The 20,824-nt window shown below is 40.7% G+C and overlaps 2 protein-coding genes across 2 annotated transcripts in view; both read left to right on the forward strand.

Moving 5' to 3' along the window:
- Window positions 1-20,824, forward strand: part of LOC127418537 (zinc finger protein 91-like) — a 275,803-nt gene that overhangs the window by 66,106 nt on the left and 188,873 nt on the right. Inside the window, exon 2 of the mRNA XM_051659117.1 lies at window positions 17,990-18,151. Coding sequence (XP_051515077.1) covers window positions 17,990-18,151 — 162 coding nt within the window. The remainder of the gene's footprint in view (window positions 1-17,989; window positions 18,152-20,824) is intronic.
- Window positions 1-20,824, forward strand: part of LOC127418769 (zinc finger protein 883-like) — a 121,957-nt gene that overhangs the window by 12,286 nt on the left and 88,847 nt on the right. The gene's annotated exons all lie outside the window — the stretch shown is intronic.

The raw sequence follows: 20,824 nt of genomic DNA on the forward strand, positions 1-20,824 counted from the left end.
TTAGCTCCTGGATACAAATGTTGGTCCCCATCATGGATCAAAGTGGTTGTTGTGATATTTTTTTCTCCAGGATTGGTTGACCTGCAATACTGTAATGAGAAGGATATTAATGTATGTATGACCATTTACAGTTATTTATAACTCTTCATCCACATTACCTAACAGTGTAATCTCTATTAGATTTTAAAATGATTTCATCATTCATCATCATTTTATGTTTACTGTACTACTGTATGGATTTATTGTATTGTTACTACACTCCTGTCCTGCTGTCTGTGCACATTAAAATACTGACTTCTTTATCAATCATCCATTGTGTGTCTTGCTGTTCCTCTTCAGCACCCTGCCCGTCATCTGCTTCAGAAACAGTGGCACCTCTGTGCTAAATAAGATCAGAAAAAAGGTACAATGTGTATGCCAAAGAATTAGAAGTACAAAGAATCAATTGATGTTGAGGGGATAACATTTTTTTTATTTTTTATTTAGGCACTCCAAAGATTTCTTTTGATTAATGGAAGCATGTTTTCTTAAATAAAAATATGTCTTCCATTCAACAACTGCAAGCTCACTAATAATGATGGCAGTTACAAAACCTCTTTATCACTTAACCATGTGTCTTGTTCTTCCTCTTCTACATCAGCACCTGCAATGTCCTCTGGCTGTACAAAAATAAAAATGACCATCAGGCTTACAACAAATATATATATATATATATATATATATAACTCAGCAAAAAAAGAAACGTCCTCTCACTTTCAACTGCTTTTATTTTCAGCAAACTTAACGTGTAAATATTTGTATGAACATAAAAAGATTCAACAACTAACTAGGGCTGCCCCCTGATAGTCGACCAAATGATAGTCCTTAGATGATGAGAAGAGTCTTGGTCGAGCACATTTTGATTGGTCGGTTGGTCGCAGAAAAAACTCGGTGGGGTGATACTATGGGGTAATTTTCATTAAGCAGGTTTAGGGTTAAGCCTACACAATAAAGCAAGACACCTTGATTTCAAACTTTGAACTTATTTTAACAAAAAATTCAAACAAAACTGGAAAAAAAATAAGTGCAATTAAAATGTGTGTTCAACTTTTTGTTCAACTCAGTTGTCAACATCTCTCTGGCAAAGAACCCACTTCATCTGTGCATTCTCTACCGGTCGGGTATTTCGTTGTCCGGGAAAATACATCACCTGTGTGAATACATTTGTTTTGTTCCCTCCTTCACGATATATATATATCACAATATCCAATTACATCGGAAACCCTGGGGCTGAGGTATCGGTGAATATACTTGCTTTAGTGATTTTGCATTGAAAATTAAATTAATTTAAAAAACAAAAAACTTAAATCAAATACATTTCTAAATTCAAATTGCACTCCAAAGGAAACGAAAAAGCAAATAAAATAATGAAGTGATAAAAGAATAATATATATACACCTTTCCATTTACTGTCAGGCAAGTATCCATCTAAACATGCAGGTGGAAAATTATTTACAAAATGAGGAAATAAAAACAATTATAAATGTAAAAATAATAATTATAATGATGATAATAATCACTGAAATATGAATCATGGTTCGAGGTGAACGTGTTTTTGTATTATTTTATGTTTTAATCACAGATGTATAGGCTGCAGAGTTGTGGTCACAATGAACTGCTCTGTGGAAATAAAGTGAACTGAACTCAAATAACCTGAGATGTCTGAGGTCATTTGCAGCATTCATGTAAGATATTGTTCTTGCAAAAAAAAAAAAAAAAAAAAAATTCAAAAGTCAGAAACATGTGCATGTTCACAAGACTGCACGCCTCCGTACAAACATACATGCGCATAGACTGCTTTTCTGTCACCTGTTCTTAATAATATAATAAAGTGTGTTTCTTCAAGCGCGTGTCTGTGGGCAAATTATTTGTAATATTAATTTGATAATAAAAATAGCCTAATAATAATAATAATAATGTTATACATTAATGGGAAAACGAGCCAAATATCGTCTTGATATGGTCAAAGGCATCAGCTGTTGGCGATCACTATGACCATCGTTGATCCCCGAGATCATCGTCTGTTGGCACAACCCTAATGTGCAAGTCTCCTTGCTGGTTTTTCCGACACATTCAGAATCATTACTGCTTTTGCGGTGTTGCTGCGGCTTGCTTTGTGTGTGCGCTTGTAAAATTGATATTCGGTTTAGTATTTCTCTGTAATGTAGAACAGTGTTAGCAATGTTACTTATAACATTCTTTCTCAGCCCTGGAACTCATTATTTTCTGATGCCCCCCAAAATATATTTATTGAAGTAATTAAATTAATATCATAAATGTCCGACTAGTTGACTAATGGTTTAAATTAACGCCAACTAGTCGACTAGGAAAATCTTTAGTCGGGGGCAGCCCTACAACTAACACACAAACTGAACAAGTTTCACAGACATGTGACTAACAGAAATGGAATAATGTGTCCCTGAACAAGGGGGGGGGGTCAAAATCCAAAGTAACAGTCTGTATCTGGTGTGGCCACCAGCTGTATTAAGTACTGCAGTGCATGTCCTCCTCATGGACTGCACCAGATTTGCCAGTTCTTGCTGTGAGATGTTACCCCACTTTTCCACCAAGGCACTTGCAAGTTCCCGGACATTTCTGGGGTGAATGGACCTAGCCCTCACCCTCCGATCCAACAGGTCCCAGATGTGCTCAATGGGATTGAGATCCGGACTCTTCGCTTGCCATGGCAGAACACTGACATTCCTGTCTTGCAGGAAATCACACACAGAACGAGCAGTATGGCTGGTGGCATTGTCATGCTGGAGGGTAATGTCAGGATGAGCCTGCAGGAAGGGTACCACTTGAGGGAGGAGGATGTTTTCCCTGTAACGCACAGTGTTGAGATTGCCTGCAATGACAACAAGCTCAGTCCGATGATGCTGAGACACACCGCCCCAGACCATGACAGACCCTCCACCTCCAAACTGATCCCGCTCAAGAGAATAGGCCTCGATGTAACACTCATTCCTTTGACGATAAACGTGAGTCCGACCATCACCCCTGGTGAAGCAAAACCGTGACTCGTTAGTGAAGAGCACTTTTTGCCAGTCCTGTCTGGTCCAACGAAGGTGGTTTATGCCCATAGGTGACATTGTTGCTGGTGATGTCTGGTAAGGACCTGCCTTACAACAGGCCTACAAGCCCTCCGTCCAGCCTCTCTCAGCCTATTGCAGACAGTCTGAGTACTGATGGAAGGATTGTGTGTTCCTGGTGTAACTTGGGCAGTTTTTGTTGCCATCCTGTACCTGTCCCATGATATTCGGATGTACCGATCCTGTGCAGGTGTTGTTACACATGGTTTGCCACTACGAGGATGATCAGCTGTCCTTCCTGTCTCCCTGTAGCGCTGTCTTAGGCATCTCACAGTACGGACATTGCAATTCATTGTCCTTGACACATCTGCAGTCCTCATGCCGACATACAGCATGCCTATGGCACGTTCACGTAGATGAGCAGAGACCCTGGTCATATTTCTTTTGGTGTTTTTCAGAGTCAGTAGAAAGGTCTCTTTAGTGTCCTAAGTTCCCCATCTGTCACTCACTCGACGTTGTGTCGATGTAGTGACACTAGGGGTCACTCTTGGGAGCCCAAGACACCTCTGGTCTTTGATAAAAGGCCAATGAAAATTGGCGAGTGGTATTTGCATGACACTCCCCTGGACATACGGGTATAAAAGGAGCTGGTATGCAACCACTCATTCAGATTTTCTCTTCGGAGCCGAACGGTCATGCTCACTGAGCTGAATTCCCACGACTGTTCATTCACCTCTGCTGGATCTGACGGCGCATTTCAGCGGCTTCTCCCCCTCTGCACTGGTGCAATGCAGAGAATGCCCCTGGGCGCTTCAGCAGAAATAAGAGAGTATATTTCTCTAAAAGAGCGGCACACACGGAACGTCTTTTTAAAGACATGTCTTTCTAAAGATGCTTTTCCGATTGTGTGTTATTCCTGGTTGCGCTTGTTATCTCTTGCCTTCTGACGGTCACAATCACTGTCTTTCGTGTCTGGGCACTGCTCACATGGAGACAGCATTCGTGGATGGTCATGTTCTCATTGCGAGGACATGTCCATGGCAATGATGCGGTCGTGGCTCGCCTTCGTAAGAAAGCAAGCCACCCCAGAGGCTCCCCGCCTCGGTCCATTTACCCACGGGTATGAGGCCAGCGCAGCTAGCACTGGGGGCAATTTGGGGACCCCAATGTGACTGCCTCCACCGGATATCCCCTCGCGGACCTCCCATTCCCCAGCACGCTCGTCTGCCCCGATCGGGCTTCTGGATGAGTCCGCCGGCTCGTCTCACAGCGAGTTCGACCTCTTATTCGTCCAGTCGGAAGCCTCAGCTGGGCTCCTCCCTTCGGGGATGATTGCCCAGTCACAGGCTGATGCGGAGATGACGACATGCTTTCCCGGGCAGCCGCGAGCATCGGCCAGAGTAGAACCCTCTGCTTGTTGTGGCTTCTGCCACCTCTGTGAAACATCACTCTTGAAGTCTCAGGGTTTTGATGCCAGAAGATAGACTTTATTATCAGAGATAGCAAAGCCGAGTTGCTCCCAGCACAACTGACTTTCTGTATTCAAACAGGCCTATATACACATATTCACCTAGGGCGTGACCAATACACCCCATACATTTTATTCTGTGTCTTTAGTCTGCTTAGAAAACATTAAACTATGAGAGAGGACCCTCCCCATCTGGAATCTCTTTACGGGGCCTTATCCTATATTTTCTCTAGTGTCAAAACATGAGACTCAAGTTTACCATATATGAGTACCATATGTGATTACACATTCCATTTTCAGGGGCCTCATTCCCACAGGCCACTAAACACACCCAAACACACAGTAAAGTCCATGCTTGACCTTTAGAAATAATTGTAGACAAAAATGGCTATATTTACATTGATTATACTTGATTAATTTATATTTAACTTGATAAAAATATTCCACATATCCCCCCTCTGAGACTTACATAAGTCTCACCTTCACTGTCTTTGTCCAGAGTGCAGTTTCATAATTCAGTTGCCTCAGCTATGCTATCTAGTAACTTAAGTCACACAGCTTCATTACCAATGACCAGTTTATGCAACCGCACTCTGGTGGAGATTACAGAACTAAACGTCTCCATTCAAGTTTGATTAAGAATGGATTAAAAATATTCTGTCTCCTTATCTCTTCATTCAATAAATGAAACCTATAAGCATGTTATACTGTAATCATGAGCTTGCAATTGGTTCAGCCTTGCCTGTGGTTGTCACAGTTATGTAGAGTACATGAAACAAATATTCATCATCATATTAGGAGTTCTCTTAGTGTAGATATCTTCAACCCAGATACTTTGCGCATCGTAGAGGGTCACCTCCGGGGAGAGGTTAGGCTAGCACTTTCATCCCGGGGCATGGCTCATCATTTATTTCATCATATATATTCATTGGAGGAATCAATTTCCTCCCAATTTGGTCTTTCTGTCCATTCAGGGTAGTTGTAATTGTATTGCATTGGATCATTCACATTGATCAGTGTCATCTGCTTCACTGTTGCTTGGATCAAGAATAATTTTACTAATGGTAACACACAACAGAATATTATTCCTCCCACAAGGATTGTTATTCCAATCATTATATTACTTTTAGCCAATCGTGTACCCCATTTTTTAAACAATTCTATTTAAATGGTTATAAACAAACAAGACAAGCAATGTTAATCTTTAGTCACCACCATGTCTTCTTTTCCATTCTTCATTAATATTAAAATGTATATGAGTTCAATAAAAGCATAAGTAAAAATAATAAATCATCTTTCAATCTTAATTCTTCATCATACAAATATTCCCAGGTTTCTTCAATACTTCTTTAATAAGTCAGGCACTCGTTTGTCTGCAACGGTTCTCAAAATTTTACCCCCAAAATCTATAATTAATCTTCTACACAGGGTATGATTCCCTGTTGGCACAGTGTCAGAATGCTTGGTATTTAACTCTGTGATAAAATGTTTTAATAAAGCGGTTTTTGAAATGCATTCGGGTTAAGTGGAACTCACAATTTTCGGGCAGGTTTCTTCTATACCACCCTTATGATGCTTCCGACCTAAAAACATCCATCCACTTCCTTAAACCCATATCACCCCTTCCAGGAAGGTGATGCCCTGCCTTAGGATGCCCCCTTTCTTGCCATTGGAGAGTCTTACCCGTCATTGGGCCATCACCTCTTGACACTGGTCTTGATACCGCTCAGTCCTATTAGTCAATCCTTAATAATTTGGTTTCAGTAAACAGATATTTTCTGTTGTTTCAGGGAGTATCACCTGAGAACCGTCACAGCCAATAGAACCATCTACAACTGCTTAAATATGGAGATAGTTCAAAACATGGTTAAATTCACAAAGCATTATTCAAAATTCAACAATCTATTAAAATTGTCCAAATTAAATGTAAGAATGCTACAGTTGAACTCATTTACAGATCATTAATTTTCATTCAAGTTGTATTTCTGCTCCTTTAGCAAACATCACAAAAGACCATGTATCATGGTGGGGACTAACATCAAAACAAAACAAAATAAAGTGTAGCCTCTGTCAAACTTCTAGGAAGCTTAATTAGAAAACATCACCTTAATTCAATAATAGTCTCTAGATAGTTTTTGAAGGTACATTTATTCTTTCAGATGAACGCTAAACTGAATCTCTTATCTTTAGTATAAACACAACTTCAAAATGTCCTCTGAATATATAAAATCTTTAATCATGATGAGGAAAGCTGTTTGAACCTCTCCTTCATTTCACTGTATCTAACATCATTGCCAAATCACATAATTTTACATATAAAAAGAAAAGAAAAGAAAAGAAAATCAAAAGAAAATAAAACAGTTTAGAGATGCGCTTTTAGCACACTCTTCAAGATCTGTTTATGTGTTTCTGTCTCAAGCAGACACTTATCAAACTTAGACTGAGAGTGTGAAAGAGTGTCGGGTGAGGGAGGAACTCGGAGGGGGACACTCCACTCCCCCACACTGTCTCCACTGTCATTACAGTCACTCCTTCTTTTTCATTTTACATCAACAATAACATATTTAAGTTATTCTTCAACAGTAAAAATAGTGATTATTATAATAATTCATTATATTAACTGCTTTCAAACTTTCTCATCTTAAATCATCTTCACAAAAACTTCTTCCAGAACTTTCAATCTACTCATTCCCTACATTCATTTGTCCATTCAAACAACATACATCAAAAACTGTAGAACCTTTTGGTATTCTGAATCTAGGTATTACCTCTCTTGTTATAAATTTGATTAGTGTTCCTGACCCCTGATCAGCTAATGGTACTGCTTCCAGCCATCTGCTAAGTCTGCATATTACTACAAGCATATAATGCTTTCCATGCACTTTCTTTATCATGTCCACATAATACATAACCAAATGCTTGAATAACTAAATGCTTGAATGGTCCTTCTGCCACTGGTATATTACCTATAGGTGTTTTTATTTCTTTTCTGACATTGTTTTGAGTACAGACTTCACATGTGGACAGAAAATCGTCTATCCTTGCATATAAGTATGGAGACCAATATCCCTGCTGTTTAATTTTCCTTATCACTTATCACTTCCCCCCTCGCGCAATGGTCAAACCATGCGCATCGTAAATAAAAACATTGAGAAATGTAGTTTATGCAACAATCTGTCCTTCATGAGAATGCCATATACCTTGTGGATTTTCTGTGCGTCCCTATTTTCCTATGTAGTATGTTCATATGGACCTTTATTTTGAATTATATCATCCTATTGTGGTTATGATTCAAAAATACTTCAATTGACAGCCAGAAGCCTTCTTAGCTTCTAACTCCACAGCATTATTTCCCTTAATGACAAAGTCATTGCCCTTTTTGTGGGTTTGACATTTAATGATAACCAATCTTTTAGGTAACATCATTGCAGAAATCAACTGTTCAATCTGTTCTGCATGTTAAATTAAGCTTCCATTACTTTTTCTAAAACCTCTTTGTTTACATATTGCTTCAAATAGATGTCAAACACCATGAGCATAAGCCAAGTCAGTGAAAATGTTAACTGTTTGTCTTTTAGCTAACTGACATGCAGTAGTAAGAGATTTTAATTCTGTTAGTTGAGCAGAACGAGATCGAATGCAATATTGTGAAAATAATTTCTGTCTTTTTCCACAACTGCTTATCTTGCATGATTTCCCAAATGATCCCTAAAACAAAAATTATCAAATCTTTAGTAAAACACAACCTTTGCCTTTCTTTCCCCAACATTCACTTTACATTTAATACAACTTTCTTTCTCCCATCATTCTCTTGTTTTATTTATTTATTTATTTTTTATTTACTGTTTCAGCATCATTTAATAATAAGATTTTTCAGTTATTATTCTTTTATACTTCTCAGTATTTTTTGACAAATGATTCAGTTAAATGGCAAAACCAAGATTCACAGTGCAGAAACTGTAGGCCTCTAAAGTGATATTTTCATGGATTAATCTCAAAACAGAAATAGTTTACTAGAAAAAGATACTCAATCAACTCTTTGTAGCACCCACTAACCTTTTTCTTTAAAGTGAGGGTACTCTCTGGAAAATTTGGGGGAGTAACCAATCCAATAGGTAACTCTAACTTTGCCATCAAGTCTGTAATATTTAACCTTCACATCAATAACTCAGCGGTTAGATGCTGGATTTAAATTTAGTCCCTCAGAACAATTTAGACCTGGGTATTCAACCCATTGATGGCAGTCTGGTAAATTATACATCTCATTGATGGTATAAGACTGAAATCAACTTATCCAGAGAGATTTGAATCCACCTTTGAAACGTTAAATCAGTAATGATCACCAGCAGTCATGTGAGCGGGAGGATCAATCATATAAAAGCCCACATCATTCTCAGAGTTTTTTCTCCGGACTTCTTCCTGCAGTATTATCAACTTAATAAATCATCTGGCCTAGCCATCTGCGGTGGTGAGAGACTGGTTCCAGACTGAGTTAATGAAACAACATACACATAATGATGATAACAGAAATACAACATAGTTAGTATCAAAGACTAGATGCATGAGTATGAAGTTATTTATGATGTTCAATTTTAATCTTAATGTTTCTTCATAGGTTTCACTTACTACCAATCACTAATTTTTCCTTAGCATTATCAATAATTTTTACAATCAAATATGTCCAAGATATTTCTTACATCTTCAAATCAGAACTTCTATCGCGAGTAAACTTCTATTTTGTTAGATAGAGCATCTGAGCAAAACTGTTTACAACGTTTGCTTAGTTCTGCCTCCTTATTGGAGGTTGGGACTTTATTTTCCATTTTATCTGGCATGATTGGTCACAGAACAAACCTTAGAAAATGCATCACAGTGTTGGTAAGGTTGTCACACAAAGATCATGAGAACAGATATTAAGAGCACAACTTCAGCAAATTGAAAAAACAGAGAACATGAAATGAGCCAAATTATTCTTAATGTTCTTTCCTTAATTTTTGTTTCAAAGGCATCTTCTCAGTATACACATGATCAACCATTGTCTACACTGTTATATAAAACAAAAAATAAAATAAAAAATATCTAATCTTAACTAAAACAATCTGTTATCTATTTTTTTCTAAATTCGGGGCGCCCCTGTCTGAATGGAGACACCAAGAGAGATGAGTTCTCCCATTCAAAGTCTGCAGACACCATCCTTAGAGAGTAAGGGGTATAACCCCTCCCACTCACTCTCCTTACAGAGCATGGGGTCATAAGTCCCTGTTTATTCAGGGGTCTAACAGGTCTCACTCAATCTCTCCACCAGACAGTCCCTAACAAAAATAATAAACTCTACCTATCTTAGTTTTGTTGGTTGATCGATTTTACACTGATAAAGTTGCAACTCACATGTAAATTTGTTCTCCAGACATATTTAAACACAGAAAATCAAAAACAAAACAAATAATCATGGGTTCTTACATTTAGATATCAAGACTTTATAGTGTTTAATTTAATATTAAAAATTGTATACTCTCATAAACTGGACCAGACAGAACATAAAACAGACACATGAATGTGAAGTTTTCACATTTATGGTTTACTTTTCATAATCAAGTTACAAAATATAATTTTCTTATTAGTCATTTTCACCCTTTTTAATTTCTCTTCCTCATTTTCTTGACATCTTACATTTCCATTTGCTTAACCATGGCTTTGATAACTTGTGACCTCAATAAAGTACACAACAAAACAATAGCCCTCCTATCATTATTGCAATTCCAAAAAACATTCCCAATTTACATAATGCATCTCTCCCTAACACATTAACAGGAGTCTGATTTGTAGCCCTTTTCTCTTCCCTGTGCCCACTTTTCACTTTTTCTCTCCCTATTGTCTAATAGTCTACTTTTATTTCTCACCAATTTATCTGTGTCTCGTATAATTTTTCTGTTTCTCTCATTTTTTCTATCCTTTCCCTTCTTTGGTCCCAGCCTTGTTTTTCTTTATTTTCTAACTCCACACGACCCTCCATCTGCATTTCTCCTACAACTTCTGCAGTTCCCTTGAGTATTGGGAACTGACATTCTGAGGGCACATATGGAGGTGATTTGACAAGGACCTCTCCTTTTTTACTTATCTCTTTTTCTGCATCCTTCAGTATTTTTCTTGCCATATCTTTTCTTAGAATTTTCTCCTTTCAGTGCTAGCACATTTCTCTTTTTACTTTTTTACTCTGATCTTTAGTTTTATCATTTTTTATCAAAGTGTCCATTTTCTCACACAATGCTACATCAGATGTCCCTTCCTTTGGCCATTTTGTCATCATATCTTTGTTCTCTTTTGCCATTTGCTTGAGAGCTTATTTATGAGTTCTCTACACAATGGATATTTTAATCTTTAATTTGTCCACAGGAGTGGCTGCCATGATTTTTCCTATAATACAACAAACCCTTACAAATGTACCAATGTATCAGTTTTTGTAACAATTTTTTATTTGTTCGAATAACATCATCTTCCCAAAGAAACTAATTATTTTATTTTATTTTTTCATTTATTTATCAACCAATTTCCCTTTTCTTCTTCTATAACATGCACTTTAATAATTATTATGCCACATACATGTCCAAATTTTCTACATGTTGTCAATTTACTTTTAGGATCACTCTGTATCCAAATAGTGCCAAATCACAATAACAGCTGTTTTTTTCTTAGATTAGCTGAGTCTTTATTTCTTTCACTGTTATTTTTACTTGGCATATAAAGAATGAAAAATTATTTTATCACCATTCATTTAGATAAATCAATAAATTTAGAGGATAAACATATCTTACTACTTTAATTTATTTGCTTCTAGAATAATCTACAATGCCAATATCTTGAAACATTTTAGTTTTCTCTGTGTTAACAAAGGAAATTCCTTTCCAAATTTTCACACGAGATAGACTTTCATTCCCAACATTCATTCAACATATAAAAGACAATCCTTCTTTATTAGACATTTACTCCATTCATCGTGTCCCTTTAAAAATATATTTTTTATTTTTAGGGCTCATATTTCATTCAAATTCACACTTGTCTTCTTATTTATAGGACTCCTATAACATACACTTTGTGTTCCTTTTATTTTAAGGACACATCATACATTCCAGTCCCTCTACTGGGCTCATATTTGTACTCAATCATACACTTCCACACGCAATTGCACTTCAGTCACACTTCACACACTTTCAAACACAGACACAAACACTCTCACAGACACAGAAACGTTCACACTTTTTACAAACACAAGGCCTTTATAAATACAGAGCTCTCAAAAAAAAAAAAAAATACTATAAAATTCTTAAACGCAACTATTCAAACACCCCTCTTAGGTGACCTGCAGGATTTGCCTCTCTTGTCTTCCTGGCTTTTTTATTTTAAAATTTAAAAATTTTATCTGCTCTTCATTTACTGTTATTCATCCTTAACAGTAAAAACAGATAATTGCATGCTTTGCCTACCTAGGTTTTTTATCTGCTCTTCATTTACTGTTATCCGTCAAGGCCCCCTTAACAGTAAAAACAGATAGTTGCATGCAATTATATCTGCTCTTCATTTACTGTTATCCGTCAAGGCCCTCTTAACAGTAAAAACAGATCATTGCATGCAATTATTTCTTCTGGAATCAGAACCCTTTGTTCTTTGAATTTGGAGGAGCTTTTTGAATGTCCTTACCACCACGGGCAGATTCTGGCAAGCAACACAAACTAATTATATAAGCAAAAAATGCTTACCTTTTTTAAGTGGCCACTGTTTGAGTTGCTTGACCAGATAGCTCGCTGTGGCTTCCACTGCTCCTTTCCAGTGTCCCATCTGGGGTGCCAATTTGTTGTGGCTTCTGCCACCTCTGTGAAACATCACTCTTGAAGTCTTAGGGTTTTGATGCCAGAAGATAGACTTTATTATCAGAGATAGCAAAGCCGAGTTGCTCCCAGCACAACTGACTTTCTGTATTCAAACAGGCCTATATACACATATTCACCTAGGGCGTGACCAATACACCCCATACATTTTGTTCTGTGTCTTTAGTCTGCTTAGAAAACATTAAACTATGAGAGAGGACCCTCCCCATCTGGAACCTCTTTACGGGGCCTTATCCTATATTTTCTCTAGTGTCAAAACATGAGACTCAAGTTTACCATATATGAGTACCATATGTGATTACACATTCCATTTTCAGGGGCCTCATTCCCACAGGCCACTAAACACACCCAAACACACAGTAAAGTCCATGCTTGACCTTTAGAAATAATTGTAGACAAAAATGGCTATATTTACATTGATTATACTTGATTAATTTATATTTAACTTGATAAAAATATTCCACATGCTCTTCCCTGAACCCTCGTGGCTCGATGATTGGTTCCTGGGCTTGCGGCGCTGCTCAAAGCCACGCCCCGCCCCGCCCCCTTTCCTTTCTTCCCGGAAGTGCATGAAGAGCTGACAAGGTCGTGGGAGGCACTTTTTACTGCCCGGTCCCGATCTTTTCAGCTTCCCCGCCCTCACTACCCTCGATGGTGGGGCGGCCAAGGGCTATTTGGCAGTCCCCCACCCGGCTACACGATTCACTTCACCAGGCGTCTGCCCAGGTTCAGCGAGGTCCACTTAACCTTGGTGAAGGACAAAAACGCTGCTACCATGCGTGGAGATCGCTACCCTCCTACGGAAGGGTGCGATAGAACCTGTCCCTCCAGCTGAGATGAAGAAGGGGTTTTACAGCCCCTACTTCATCGTGCCAAAAAAGGCGGTGGGTTGCGGCCAATCTTGGACCTGTGAGTACTGAACTAGGCTTTACACAGACTCCCATTCAAGATGCTGACACAAAAATGCATTCTGGTGAGCGTCCGGCATCAAGATTGGTTCGCGGCGGTAGACCTGAAGGATGCGTACTTCCACATCTCGATCCTTCCTTGACACAGACCCTTCCTGCGGTTTGCGTTTGAGAGTCAGGTGTATCAGTACAAAGTCCTCTCTTTCGGCCTGTCCCTGTCTCCTCGCGTCTTTACGAAGGTTGCAGAGGCTGCCCTTGCCCCGTTAAGGGAGGTGGGCATTCGCATTCTCAACTATCTTGATGACTGGCTAATCCTAGCTCATTCTCGAGACCTGGTGCTCTCACACCTCAGCCGACTAGGGCTTCAGGTCAACTGAGAAAAGAGCAAGCTCCTCCTGGTTCAGAGCATCTCTTTTCTCGGTTTGGAGTTGGACTCTGTCTCCTTGACGGTGCGCCTTACGAACAAGCGCGCCCAGTCGGTGCTGGCCTGTTTGAAGGCATTCAAACAGAAAACAGCGTTTCCACTGAAACTTTTTCAGAGGCTCCTGGGGCATATGGCATCCTCGCCGGTGGCCACCCCGCTCGGGTTGATGCATATGAGGCCGCTTCAGCAATAGCTCCAGACTCGAGTCCCGAGATGGCATGGCACCACGGGACACATCGCGTGGTCATCACGCCGGTCTGTCACCATCTTTTCAGCCCTTGGACCGTCCTCTCGTTTCTATGGGCAGGCGTTCCTCTAGAACTGGTCTCCAGGTGCGTCGTGGTCACGACAGACGCCTCCAAAACGGGTTGGGGCACTGTTTGCAATGGGCATGCAGCTGCCGGCCTCTGGATGGGTCCGCGACTGCATTGGCACATCAACTGCCTCGAGTTGTTGGCAATTCTGTGGTTTCGGCTGTTGATCCAGGGGAAGCACGTGTTAGTTCAGACAGACAACACGACAACAGTAGCATATGTCAACCGCCAAGGTGGTCTGCGCTCTCGTTGTATGGCACAACTCGCCCGCCGTCTCCTCCTCTGGAGTCAGCAGCACTTCAAGTCGCTGCAAGCCACTCACATCCCGGGCAACCTCAACACTACAGCGGACGTGCTGTCATGACCGGTTACCCTCAGTGGTCCAGCTGATTTCGAGTCGATTCGACAGACACAGGTGCACCTGTTCGCCTCCCAAGAATCCTCCCCAATGCCCGCTCTGGTACGCCCTGACCGAGGCCCCCCTCGGCATAGACGCGCTGGCACACAGCTGGCCCCCTGGCCTGCGCAAATATGTGTTTCCCCCAGTGAGCCTGCTTGCACAGACCCTGTGCAAGGTCAGGGAGGACGAGGAGCAGGTCGTCCTGGTAGCACCCTACTGGCCCACCCAGACGTGGTGCTCGGACCTCACGCTCCACGCAACAGCTCCCCCCTGGCGAATTCCCCTGAGGAAGGACCTTCTTTTTCAGGGATGGGTCACCCTCTGGCACCCGCGACCAGACCTCTGAAATCTCCATGTCTGGCCCCTGGTGGTAGACATGATCACTCAGGCTAGGGCCCCCTCTACGAGGCGCCTGTATGCCTTTAAGTGGCGTCTGTTCGCTAGTGGTGTTCTTCCCGATGCGAAGACCCCCAGAGATGCGCACTCGGATCAGTGCTTTCCTTCCTGCAGGAGAGGTTGGAAGGGAGGCTGTCCCCTTCCACCTTGAAGGTGTACGTTGCCGCCATAGCAGCACACCACGACGCAGTCGACGGTAAGTCCTTAGAGAAGCACAACCTGATCATCAGGTTCCTAGGAGGCTCCAGGAGGCTGAATCCCTCCAGACCGCACCTCGGTCCCTCATGGGACCTCTCTGTAGTTCTTCAGGGTCTACAGAGAGCCCCCTTTGAGCCTTTGCAGTCAGCCGAGCTTAAGGCACTCTCCTTGAAGACTGTCCTCCTGACTGCGCTCACTTCCATCAAGAGGGTAGGTGACCTGCAAGCCTTCTCTGTCAGCGAAACATGCCTGGAGTTCGGTCCGGGTTACTCTCACGTGATCCTGAGACCCCGACCGGGCTATGTGCCCAAGGTTCCCACCACCCCTTTTAGGGACCAGGTGGTGAACCTGCAAGCACTGCCCCAGGAGGAGGCAGACCCAGCCCTGTCGTTGCTGTGTCCGTTGCACGCTTTACGCATCTATTTGGATCGCACGCAGAGCTTTAGAATCTCTGAGCAGCTCTTTGTCTGCTTTGGTGCACAGCGGAAAGGAAGCGCTGTCTCCAAGCAGAGGATCGCCCACTGGCTCATTGACGCCATAACTAAGGCATATCTCGCCCAGGACATGCCGCCCCCGGTAGGGCTACGAGCCCATTCTACCAGGGGTGTAGCGGCTCCCTGGGCCCTGGCCAGGGGTACCTCTCTAACAGATATTTGCAGAGCAGCGGGCTGGGCAACACCCAACACCTGTGCAAGGTTCTACAACCTCCGGGTGGAACTGGTTTTGTCCCAGGTAGTGGCACGCAACACAAGTGGATATGCCCGGGATAGCCGGCCGGGTGTATCGCTTGCACATAGCGCCTTCCACCTCCTTTTGAGCTGAAGACGTGCGCCATTAATTCCCAGTAGTGTTCACAAGTTTGTTCCCTGGTTGACTTCCTCCGAGCCCTGTGGCAGTCGATTTTTCGGAGAGATTCGCAGCCGGCCCAGTACACGTGCTAACTAAGAGCCCTGTTCTGGGGTAGGTGCTCCGCATGTGGTGGTTCCCTGTAAGGCTAACCCCATGCGATATATATCTTCCGCTAATTCGTTTCCCTGTTGGCAAACTGCGTCTTCCTTGGGCAGAGCCCCTCTGCCCCAGTCTCCATGTTTGTAGTAACTCCTCCCCCATTGGGCAGGATCTACCTTGAAGACTCTTCACATGGTTGGAAAGACCATATGACATATATTTTCACTTAAATATTCCCCCCTCTCTTTGGGCGAGGTGTGGTCTCCGCTGTGTCTTCCCCTTGGGAGGGACACCCCCCAACTAGACCTGGCGGCCCAGTCGGATAATCCCCCTTCTTTTTTAGGGAGTGGAAAAAAAGAAGGGGAAAAGAGGCCATGACTGGGGTAAGCCTGTATCTATCTTTTGGGTAGTTGACTTGTCTCCAAAAAGGGCCGTTCAACACTCATAACTATGTTGGGGGAGGTTACGTGTCGACCTGGTGTGCTGACTATGAGGCACACAGTAGTCTGCCCACCACACACTGCCAGTTCACGTAACACAGTTCAGCCAATTGTGGCGTTTCGTATAGGGACCCCTAGTGTCACTACATCGACACAACGTCGAGTGAGTGACAGATGGGGAACGTCATGGATACTTGTGTAACCTCCGTTCCCTGATGGAGGGAACGAGAAGTTGTGTCCTTTCTGCCACAACGCTGAACTACCCGCTGAAATGGCCAGACCTTATATCGGCTCCTCAACATAAAACCTGAATGAGTGGTTGCATACCAGCTCCTTTTATACCCGTATGCCCGGGGGAGTGGCTTGCAAATACCACTCGCCAAGTTTCATTGGCCTTTTATCAAAGACCAGAGGTGTCTCGGGCTCCCAAGAGTGACCCCTAGTGTCACTACATTGACACAACGTCTCGTTCCCTCCGTCAGGGAACGGAGGTTACACAAGTAACCATGACGTTTTTATAACTGTGACCTTAATTGCCTACCGTCTGTAAGCTGTTAGTGTCTTAACGACTGTTCCACAGGTGCATGTTCATTAATTGTTTATGGTTCATTGAACAAGCATGGAAAACATTGTTTAAACCCTTTACAATAAAGATCTGTAAAGTTATTTGTTTTTTTACAAAATTATCTCTAAAATACAGTGTCCTGAAAAAGGGACGTTTATTTTTTTGCTGAATATATATATATATATATATATATATATAGCCTATTATAATAGCTGATAAAATACCTGTTGTCAATAAAATAAAACCGAGCACACATTTATTTTTAGGCAAATGCTGTTTGTTGCCTGGGTAGCTCAGCGAGCAAAGACACTGACTACCACCCCTGGAGTCGCGAGTTTGAATCCAGGGCGTGCTGAGTGACTCCAGCCAGGTCTCCTAAGCAACCAAATTGGTCCAGTTGCTAGGGTGGTCAGAGTCACATGAAATAACCTCCTCATGGTCGCTATAGTGTGGTTCTCGCTCTCGGTGGGGTGCGTGGTGAATTGTGTGTGGATGCCGCGGAGAATAGCGTGAAGCCTCCACATGCGCTATGTCTCCGCAGTAATACGCTCAGCAAGCCACGTGATAAGATGCACGGATGTCACTATGCCACCATGAGGTCTTAGAGCGCATTGGGATTTGGGCATTCCAAATTGGGGTGAAAAGAGGATAAAAAAAAAAAAATAGTAGAAACAGGAAATCGGATGGGAAAAAGAGTGGGACAAAATGCGGATTCGAACCACGGTTACTAGGATAACATTACACATTCACACACCGTCTGTACACCCAACCCCACTGCAGCATCACCTACTGTTCAGTTCGTTGTATATTTCGACCAGACTACTGGGGTACAAATAGCTGCACTGACACACTTTTTATACCAACACTGAAAAATATTTTTTTAAATAGAACTGTTCTTGTGTGTATTTATATAATAATTTTTTTTTAGTTTGATGAATGTCAGTCCATTATAATGATGATGTTTTTGTGTTCAGATGTTCATCATGAGAGAGCAGGTGGATGTGATCTGCTGTAAATCAGTAGGAACTGATCTGTCCATGCTGGATATTGATGATTTCATCACAGAAATCTCTCAGCTAAAGAAAGAGGTGACGTCACTGAATGCAAAGCTGAAGGAGAGAGACGACAGGATACAGGTTAAACATTAATTTAATCCTTTCCATGAATCACTGGCTATGTTCACATTGCAGCTGAATTTGACCCAAATCTGATTTTCTGCTCAAATCATTTTTTTGTTGTTAGGTTATTAACATGACATTTTAAATGTTGCCCATATCAGACACAAGTCTAAATAGCCGATGCCCGTTAACTAACCCGCATTTGTTCCTAAGCATGCATAAAACAAACTCTGGCATCTTCATCATTATAATATGAATAATTAATTAAATTGCATTTAAAATGTATTTTGCTGTTTTGTTTTTTTTTAAGCAGAAAGGACACGTATGCATATATATAATAGGAATGGGCATTTTGGTCATTATGTCAACTCGAATACTTGGACTAATTACTTGAGTACTCGTTGAGTACTTGAGGGGCAATGACATGTACATAACTTTATATATAATAAAATGTCTGACAAACGTCTTTGGCTGCTGCATTGCGTCTTGATGTTCCAGTGGATCATCTATTCATTATGATAGGCTGATACAAAATAGTCTGTTTTAAAATGTACAAAAGATTGCATAATCAAAATATAATGCATCATATTTTGTCATTATGTGAAGATTCGCTGTCCAACTAAATGAAAGAATGTGCACAATGCGCGTCTGTCTGTTCTTCCTTCAGGTTACCGTAGTAATCTTAGTAAGTGTTCACCAGTATTCTAGTGACTGTCTGAACCATCTATTTTCAAATTGCGGTTGGCTTAACAGGAGATACCATAACCATCCCATTTTTAATATGCATGTTAAGTTGAAGTTCAGTTTTGAAGACGCTGCATTCTGTTCCATTTAGCTGTGCTCTGTCTAGCTGTTTGAAACACTCGCCTGCTGTATAGGCGCTGCTGTGTGTTTGTCCTCAAGTGTTCGCTCCTGTGGGCATTTCTGTGATGTTCATTGTTGTTGCTGTGATGATTCATTAAGCATTCCATTCAACTCGGAGAGTCGAAATTTCCACCTTTCAACTGGGGAAAGTGCAACGGAATGACACTTTATGTCGGATTTCTAGCTTGGAAACTCCTGCGGAAATCTTCAACTCCCATTTCATCGAGATGCAGGTGTTACATCATGCAAGGCACCTGGGTCAGGGAGGTTTACAAGTCAGTGACAGACATTCACTTTTATTAAATAATATCCATTAACGAGTCAAAGATCTTACATTAAATGGTAATAAAACGTGTTAAGCAAACGTTTTGCAGAGACAGGTGTTCATCATCATCAATGCTCAAGAGTGTAATATTACTTACCATAATTTTAAAGGACATAAGGAAGATACAGATTTGACTTATTTTCTTTTGCTAAAAATTACTGTATGCATTAACTAGAAAATATAGGACTTTCATTTAAAAGTTGTAAACCAAAACACGCCGGGGGAAGTGACCCTATTAAGCTCACGTGCCATGTAAGCCCACATACAGTTTTTTTTATTATTTAATAATGCATGAGAAAATTTTATTGCAGAGGAAATGCACATATTTGTTGGTATCATTTTACTTTTTATTTGGAGCCAATCAAATATTTAGTTCTTGAGTTATTTGGGACCAAAATTTCAGAGTTGAAGACAGGAGCGGACGATTCTTCCATGAGATGTGGACGGGAGCATGCAGTCAGAGAATAGCTGAAATTTATTTTATTCATTAATTAATGCAATTTTTCATTAATATATATATATATATAATTTTTTTAAATTTATTTTTTTACGTAAAATAAATATACATTTGCTTGTGCATTAAGTTATCCAGTATTTCGAGCAGGCAGGTAGTCATAGGGGCTTTAGAAGAATGGCAGAGCAAAGAGCACTCTGTGTCATCAAAGGATGTGAAACTCGGACTAGAAAATGGTTAATTTAGTATTAAGAAACCAACTTTAGGCAAGTCAAATTGGCATAATTTTCATAGGTCATCTGATAATAGCAATAACAGAAAAATAAAACATTCTTTGTGTACACTTGTTGTCTGTTTGTATGGCGTTAGCTCTATGTGGATGACAAATGCTGGTTTGTGGGAACAGGAGTGGATGGGAAGAAAATTCCTACGGGCAGAAAGCAGGTGAACATGGAGTAAAATTCAGCGGGAGGGTTTGGGCGTGGGATAGAAACTTGCGGGAGCGGGATGGAAAAACCAGCCCCAAACAGACCTCTACTTTTGAGGACATGTAAGCGTAATGCAACTGAAAAAGATATTATGCAAACAGAGAACGGGGGCCTCTTCATATATATGACTTCACGCTATGATGTGTAATATTGTACTACATTTTATTTTATGTTTCGCCTTATCATTTTAATCACATTTTAGCTTTTTAAATATGTACAAATTTCACATCAATTTATATGATGTCATGAAATTTTATTTTTAATAATGATACAAGCTGTTGTCACTGTTTGAAATTTCATACACATTTTAACAAAAAATTCACTAGGTTGGAACCTAATAATGAAAATTAGGGCTGTCATTGTCATTCAAACTGTCACTATGTGTGCTTCATGCACACAACAAAGTCATTTATACTAATTTAACTTGGGTCATATAATAAAATCAAGGTATATGATTTCCTTTTTAGGCTTCAAAAATGTATGAATGACAATGAAATATAAAATTATACATTTTAAAATAATTAAAATTATATTTAAGTGTCCTGACAGCATCCTGACAG

This window comes from Myxocyprinus asiaticus, chromosome 28, assembly GCF_019703515.2.
Source record: "Myxocyprinus asiaticus isolate MX2 ecotype Aquarium Trade chromosome 28, UBuf_Myxa_2, whole genome shotgun sequence".
Taxonomy (NCBI): domain Eukaryota; kingdom Metazoa; phylum Chordata; class Actinopteri; order Cypriniformes; family Catostomidae; genus Myxocyprinus; species Myxocyprinus asiaticus.